This window comes from Eurytemora carolleeae, unplaced genomic scaffold (assembly GCF_000591075.1).
Source record: "Eurytemora carolleeae unplaced genomic scaffold, Eaff_2.0 scaffold1051, whole genome shotgun sequence".
Taxonomy (NCBI): Eukaryota; Metazoa; Arthropoda; class Copepoda; order Calanoida; family Temoridae; genus Eurytemora; species Eurytemora carolleeae.
The window spans coordinates 4,903-12,889 of NW_019396946.1; the positions used below are offsets into that span (position 1 = coordinate 4,903).

Sequence of the window (7,987 nt, forward strand, 5' to 3'; positions counted from 1 at the left end):
AAGAACGATCGTTTCGTTTCTAGAAAAAAAACTATCGTTTTTGAAAGCGAACCACTCGTTAGGAAATTTTTGACAATTTAAATTTTTTTCAGGAAGACAAGGTTATTAATGTCTTTAAGTCAGCAAAGGGCTGTTTTTAAAAACAATCGCTTTTAAAAAAGTTTAAACGACCCATCCCTAGTTGGCTTATGCTACAATTGGTTTCAATGGCCTAATAAAAGATAAGATGGAAAGGCCATATCATTTGTAAAAATAAAACCATCAACAACTATTTGAGATTTAAAGATTCATTAAATAAGTAATTTGTTTAAAGTTTTTCTATTTTTATTTTCACCAATTAATATCTAGATACAATTTCAATGCAACCACATTTTTCAATTGAGAATTTATATCCCTCTGCCATTAGTTTCTAGATCCGATGAACCGATTTTATTTAGATTAATATTTGTTGTCTTGCTTGAATGTTTGGCAAGTTCTAGAATAAAAATAATGAATGAAATTATTATTCCTCCAAGTAGAATAATGAAGGGAAGAAGGAAGTGTTCCAGAACGAGAGAGTTGGTTGGAGCTGGGGTTTTCTGCTCTTCTGAAATCCTTAAAAAAAAACTTTTCTAGATTTCAATTATGCAAGATTATATGGTGATTTCCTTTTTCCAAAAAAACATAAGCGCAGTTTTTTTTTAAATGTTGCAAAAAAGTTGTGAAACCCAAAAGTATCTTAAGATAGTTATGCAGAGGAAATTATTATTGTTTGAATAAAAACTACCACTTTATTCTCAAGAAAGGTTTGCTAAACTCACAATTTAGATACTACCACGAATTTTAAACTGTTTTCTCACTACGTGCATCAGTACGAAATTAATAAGAACGAAACTCCCGAGTTCCCTTTTTGTGGTCTTATTATTGTAGATTTTGATTTAAGAGATTCGAAAAAAATGGTAATTATGAAGAAACTAAATAAAATAATATTTCAAAACAAAAACATCGATATCTACAAAACTGGGTAAAGCCATTGGTGAAACCCGGGTTCCAAAACTGGTTTTCATAATGATACCCTGTCTTCAGTTTTGTGCTTAGCGGTTTTCAATAGTGTTACAAACACACATCTCTTTACTTGATGAACAGACTAATTAGGGTTTAACGTGATAAAGGTAAATTGAAGATTGTCTTCTTTGAATGGGCAACAGTCCCCTTTGAAGTGGCCGCATTAAAAAGGGGGGTTGAAGGCGAAAAATGGTTTAGAATGAATCCCAATGAAAGAATTTATAATAAATATCAAATTAGTGTTTTATTTAATTAGTGTAACGATGGAGGATTCATCTTTTTAAAATTAGCAAAATTGATATTTTAAAAGTTTAGGAAAGTTTCCTGATAAACTGGAGTTTTATTTTCTTGAATATTCCAAATTCTTGCGCCAAGATAAACGTCTTGTCCAGTTCCTCACAAAAGTTATTTTTTCGCCTATAAAATATCATAAAGAAAGTATTATCACAAGATGGATTATCTTAATCATGAAAACTGTAATAAAACCCCTATTTCATTTTTATCTTTGAAACCCGTAAATATAGTTCATTGACCCTAGCTGCGGTCAACTTGTTTACCTGCGCCTTTTTATATCTAAATATAGACAGTTCAACACAGACTCTTGTTATTTACGGATAGTACAGGGTGTCCCAATAAACATGGGAATTCAGTGACGAATTCGATATCGTCTTTTCAAATAATTCTTTGATTTAGTGTAGTGATACCTACTGAGAAAGCTGTAATCTGTAAGAGTTTCCTCTGCTATGTTCACATTTGTTTGTTTATGTTTTGACTCCATAAGGGTGTACTTAGTAAAACAAGAAAATTGCAGTATACAAACAGAGTAAACTTGTCCGTCTTCACTATTCATCTTGCGGAGTCATTATAGACACTGCACATCTTTACAGTCTTTTCATAAAATAAACTCTAGCAGACATAATAATATTACGGCTTTTGAAATTAGGTATTACAATGCTAATTCATAACAACGACGATATCCAATTCGTCACTGAATTCTCATGTTTTTGGGACACCCTGTATATACCATGTAAGGTAGAGAAAACAGAGTTTGAGGAGTTGTATCAGGATTGATGCAAACGTGAGAATACAGTAGGTGGTGGATCTGGATTGATACTTACTTGAGAGGATTGATACCAACTTGAGGATACAGAGAGTGTTGTATCAGGATTTGATACTTACTTGAATATATAGAGTGTTGTATCAGGATTGATACATATTAGAGAATACTGGAGTTACACCTTTTGTTGTTAGAGATTAAAACAGCGCATTTAGGCTGATAAAGACTAAGGAGGAGTTTAGGCATTTTCTACAAACCTACTAAACTGCTTCAAAAATAATTATGTCTTTGCCACAAACTCAAATTTTATCATCTTTACATCTTTGCAACCTGATAATGTAAACCTTTGATAGTTCAAACTAATATTGTTACATCTAACAGAATTCATATTTAATATCTAAGGTCTACGGCATTGGATTCCAAAGTATGTATGGATTAGAAAATCAGAGTTTGTGGCAAGGACTCAATTCCTTTCCGATAGATTTGTTATTATATTTATATTACTTACCGACATGCAAAACATGTCCCTTCATCGTCGAATATATAGGGAACCCGCCCTAGCCTAATTATTGGTTTCCCAAAATCGACCAAGTTTCTGTGAACACCATCTTCAGCCTGGGATATTTCTATTAATTAAAACGGTACTATTTGGGAAGATGTTGGTTAGGGGTTTTGTAGGGCTGCACCGCCGCCATGATCCCTGAGGATATGGTCTCCAAGCCTCCACATTAGCAGAATGATCTTCTAGTATTTCACAAAACTATTATGTTTAGGGGAGGCTTACTTTTTTTTAAAGGGGGGGGGGTTAGGTAATTGAGTTATTTTATTCATCCTCCAGGCGAAAGATGGAATTTTACACAATGAATCTGTTAGGGGTTCATGTTCATGCATGACTCACCTGTAAAATAAAATAAAATAAAATCTTTATAAAAGAACTGTAAAATTCTTCATAGACTCAAGGATTTGTGAAAAATTTACTAAAATAAAAATGCAAGTCTAAATCTAAATTAAGATAGACTTTTTAATAGTAATTGTATCATAAAAAAAAACAGTGAACCGCAGAGACAGAATTAGCAGTGACTTGGAGAGGCAAGGAAATGATTTTGTGGGAGTTGAAGGTCATTCTGTAATCTGCAAATCAGGAGACTTGGATACTTTTTCAGTGAGCATCATGGTACCCCTGCTTCCGCTACTTCGATATGGTTGTTTACTTACAGAAATTGTAGTGTGTGCAGTACAATGCGTCCTATTCGCATATCTATAATCATTCGCTCCCCCAACCTCATTTAATCTACCAAGCTCTTCTGATAAATATAATTTTTCCATTAGTTTTATATTATTATTATTATGTATCTATAAAGCAAAATTCATTTATTTATCTAATTATTTGATACCAAGAGTCTTGTAGTATTTCTCATTTTCTGGGGCCCATTGTCGGTCTGATGCAATTGTAAGGATTAAGTTGGATTTGTAAACCAGATCATCCAAACTATCTATTATATAGATTATAATGTATATTCATAATTGTAAAGATTAAGTTGGATTTGTAAACCAGATCATCCAAACTATCTATAATATAGTTTATAATGTATATTTATAATTGTAAAAATTAAGTTGGATTTATAAACCAGATCTTCCAAACTCTCTCTAATAAAATTTATTGTGTATTTATAATAATGCTGTTAATTATAGTACCTATTGGATCATTATAGTCTGAACTGATTAAGTAAGCACTGAGTTTGCTATTAAAGAAGAATATGAAGAACATGACAAACACTGCCCATCCTGCTCCAATAAAATATTTTCCAGGACCTTTAATTTTCCTAAATAAAATGTGTTTTTTTTTAGACCTTAAAAAATGATTTCTTTATCTTGTAAGATCGCTAACATGTAGCTTTCATATCATCATTTTTAAAAGGCTGCAGAGTACTTATAAATAAAGTTTTGGTGAGGGGACCCATACCCAACGCTCCCCCCCTCTAGAAAAAAGTAAAGAGGGGTGCAAGGAATGTATATTTATTGTTCATCGACCATTTTTTTATTTAATCTTTTACAATTGTCAATAATTGTTTTTAAAAATCCCTTTTTTTGCCAATTTTATGTGATTGTCTCTTTATAATTTTAAATGTTACCGGTAGTTCGTAAAAATCATTCCATAAACATCAAAGAAAGAGTTGTGCAGGCTAAATATAGATTCCTCATTACTGCAACATAGATATATGAAAACTAATAAAAGCTTAAATTATTGTTAGCCAATGAGTGAATTCCAAAATATAATTAAGTAAAAAGGTCAAAATTTCCAACTTTAAAGTAATTACGACCAAGTTTTTCACTCACAACTAGAAAACTCTAAGAAATATATTTTCATGTATTCCTGTAAACTTGAAACAGATGGAAGACGATAGAACTCCCCAGTATTGCTACAATCAGTCTTAAATAGTTATAAGTGAATTAAAGGGTTTGTTCGCCTGTTTAAAAATAAATATAGTGGTAGGCGATTTTATTAATATGATGAAGACGACTTTCGATTTCAATTTTTATTCATATGAAGCTGTTAAATAGCATCAATAAACAAAAACAAAGAAGTCAGAAAAAGCTGACAATTGTCTTTAAATCTCTATAAATAAATTTGGCTTGTCTGTCTGTTTGTCTGTCTGTCTGTCTGTCTGTTTGTATCCAATAAACGTCAAAACGGCTGAACCGATCGGGCCCAAATTTTTTGTGGGACATCTAGGGACCCCAGGGAAGGTTTATGAATGATCAAAATTTCAAATATTTGTCTCCATCAAAATTTGATCGTCATTAAATTTTTGAAAATTTTGCAAATCCGCAAAATTTTTTGTGAAAATCCCCGAATTATTTTTGTTTTGTTTTACGATGTACACCAAGAGAACATGTTCACAATTATTTAGAAGATGGGCGCGAAACGCCCTCTAAGGCTAGTACCAATAAACTTGTAAATCAAAAAAGCGTGCTAACAAAATTAAAAAAGTCGTCTTCTTTGTATTGATATAATCGCCTACCATTAACGATTTATTTTAGGGCCGAAATGATGGAAACTATCAGTGAAGGTTTTATTAGCGGTCGTCTGAACCAGACAACCCGGGTTCCATATTTTTTTTGTAAATTTTGTTTTCCGTTTATTCAAAAAGAGCTCAAATATGTACTTTTGTCGAATGTATGAATCTACTTTATTAAACACATGTTATCATTAACAGTAAGAACCATAATAACTGAGGAGTAGGAATACAACACGCTAACAACGGGTCTGTTTACACTGCTCAAGTAATTGACGTGTCTTATGTTTATATTGGCCTATTTAAAGTCATAACTCGAGTCTTACAGTCGTCTTTCTATTCCAGACTTTTCTGGTTCTCACTGTAATTTGGGCCTAAATAAAAAAATGAGGCAGCTAGATGTTTTAAAAAAATTAAACAATTTCTAATACAACTGAAAAAAAGTTCTTACCCCATCCAGATGTAGAATGAGAACGGTTTAAATATATTAAAATATTTTGGTTTCATCTCTGGTACTGGACACATTAGTATTATTGAAGTGTCAGTGTAGGAACCCATTCTAGATTGCATAATATTTTTTCGAGCATTTTCAAAACTATTACAAAAATAAAAAACTTTTAAACCCAAATTTTTAAAATTTGATCATTCATAAACCTTCCCTGGGGTCACGTAAGGTCATACACAAAATTGGGGCCCGATAGGTTCAGCCGTTTTGACGTTTATTGGATACAAACAGACAAAAAAACAAACAGACAGACAAGCCAAATTTATAAATAGATATATATCAAGGCTCTTCTCGCCCTTCTTTTTAGCCTTAGAGGGCTTCGCGCCCATCTTCTAAATTAATTGTGAACATGTTCTCTTTGTGTACATCGTAAAACAAAACAAAAATAATTCGCGGATTTTCAAAATTTTCAAACATTTAATGAAGGTCGAATTTTGATGGAGACAAATATTTGAAATTTTGATCATTCATAAACCTTGCCTGGGGTCCCTGTCCCACAAAAAATTTGGGCCGGATCGGTTCAGCCGTTTTGACGTTTATTGGATACAAACAGACAAACAAACAAACAAACAGACAGACAAGCCAAATCTATATATAGATAAGCAGTTCAAGGGATTAAATTTATTACTAGGCAATGTTTTTAAAACGAACCGCAATTTTTTTTTAAGTTAATGAAACTGTTAATGAAGCAAAAACTGTTAATCTTGAAATCGGATCGAATTTAAATCGCACTTTCTAAAATATCCTTCGTTTAGGTCTAAACAAACTTTGATGAAAAATGGGACAGTCTTTAACTAACCATTAACGAATGGTTTAAAACAGTGTGTCTGTGAGTGTGAAAGATGGTGTCGTTCAGAAAAAAAACGAACGATGGACGAATAACTTTGATAGTTTAGAGAAATGAAAAAAACATTAAAACTAACAAAAAAAAGAACGAGTTAAAATGAATAAAAGCGAGTGTACGCGAAAAATTAATGTGGGTATAGGCCAGCCCTACTATAGATGAAGTTTCAAGGGAGCCTCAATCTTCACCGATTCACTATAGTACCCTTCAAACCTTTTACTGATCATCGATGGAAAAGTTATTGTTTATTTAGTGGTAGAAAATCTTCTTATTTGTTGATAACTTTCCATCACAAAATAAAATACGGATACTTCCACAGTTGCTGTTTAGAGAAAAGTTTATGGGAACCATTATATTTAGGACTTGCCACACAGCACTGTTTACATTTTGAGTTCATTTGAGACAAGTATAAACATGCTAGGACACATTGATACATCTATCTCATTCCATCCTCAAAATTTTAATAGTTGAAAAGACACTCCCAATTTTTGCAGATGGGGGGGGGGCATCTATCAATTTTTAAGGGTAATATCCTTCCCTTTAATTAGAAATGAGCAACGTTTTCGTAAACAAGCAAAATTGTTGTGAAAGTTTGTGTTGCTCAGAAAGAAAACGATGGCTTAACAACTTGCATTGTCCAGAGAAATAAAAAAATCGATTTTCAAAACTATCGTATTTTACTGACCAATCATTTTGTGAGAAATCGAACGAAATAGATGTAAAATAAACGATATTTTTGGGAATGAACTAATTTTTTTTTTGTACGATTGAAGAAAAACAAGAACAACATGGTTCGTTTACGAACGTAGAACGAACGAAATGAAAAGTCTGAAAGCGCTCTACCCCTTATAAGCCGCAACTGTCTAAACTTACCGCCCTACGTAAACATTATCAATAGTTCCATCGATATGCATCATATAGGTAATTTGGTATGGAATCAAATCATACTTCTGCCAAACATAGATACTATTGCTTATTTTTGTCTTTTTCTTTTATTAAAAAATCAAAAAAAAACATTTTCATTTTAAAATTCCAATATTGTTAAAGTTGCAGTAAAGGGCACACCTCCCCGGAAGCGATTTTGACCTCGTTGTTACGACCACCTCTAAAATTTATTTTATAAGTTGAATGAAACGCATGGGAATACAAATCTGTTTTTATCAAAATATTTCATCGGGCCCATTGGATTTTACGGCCAAAATACCATTGGATCTAAATTAAGAAAATTTTGAGGAAGCATACGAATTAGAAAAAAATCTTCTTGAATCTATTTTTGTTTATATTGTGTTTTTGAAACCCCATTTTACAGTTTTGAAGGAAAAGAAAAAAAAATTGATAAAAATTTATGCCTTGAGTTACCAATTAATGCTGGATTTTTGACTTCATAAAAGTCCAGGATATTTTAGCACGATACCAGCTTATGTGAATATCAAGCAAATAACCCACTATACATTTCTGTTGGTTTCCATTTCACTGAATCAAAGAAATTGAGGAAAAAGATATTTTTTTCATCTACTCCT

General features: G+C 32.1%; 1 protein-coding gene and 1 long non-coding RNA gene across 2 annotated transcripts; both read right to left on the reverse strand.

Annotated features, from left to right (window-relative positions):
• Nucleotides 1–337: 337 nt before the first annotated feature.
• LOC111710393 (uncharacterized) lies at nt 338–4,305 on the reverse strand. The gene is made up of 7 exons (XM_023484474.1): nt 4,234–4,305; nt 3,797–3,924; nt 3,496–3,594; nt 3,317–3,405; nt 2,610–2,716; nt 1,369–1,461; nt 338–594 (listed from the first exon to the last, which is right to left on the reverse strand). The coding sequence occupies exons 1-7, from the start codon at nt 4,251–4,253 to the stop codon at nt 387–389; spliced, it is 744 nt and encodes a 247-aa protein (XP_023340242.1). The 5' UTR covers nt 4,254–4,305; the 3' UTR covers nt 338–386.
• A 166-nt stretch (nt 4,306–4,471) lies between these two features.
• Nucleotides 4,472–7,418, reverse strand: LOC111710395 (uncharacterized). The gene is made up of 3 exons (XR_002767051.1): nt 7,341–7,418; nt 5,570–5,677; nt 4,472–4,532 (listed from the first exon to the last, which is right to left on the reverse strand). It is a non-coding gene; the product is annotated as an uncharacterized LOC111710395 (long non-coding RNA).
• Between the last annotated feature and the right edge of the window lie 569 nt (nt 7,419–7,987).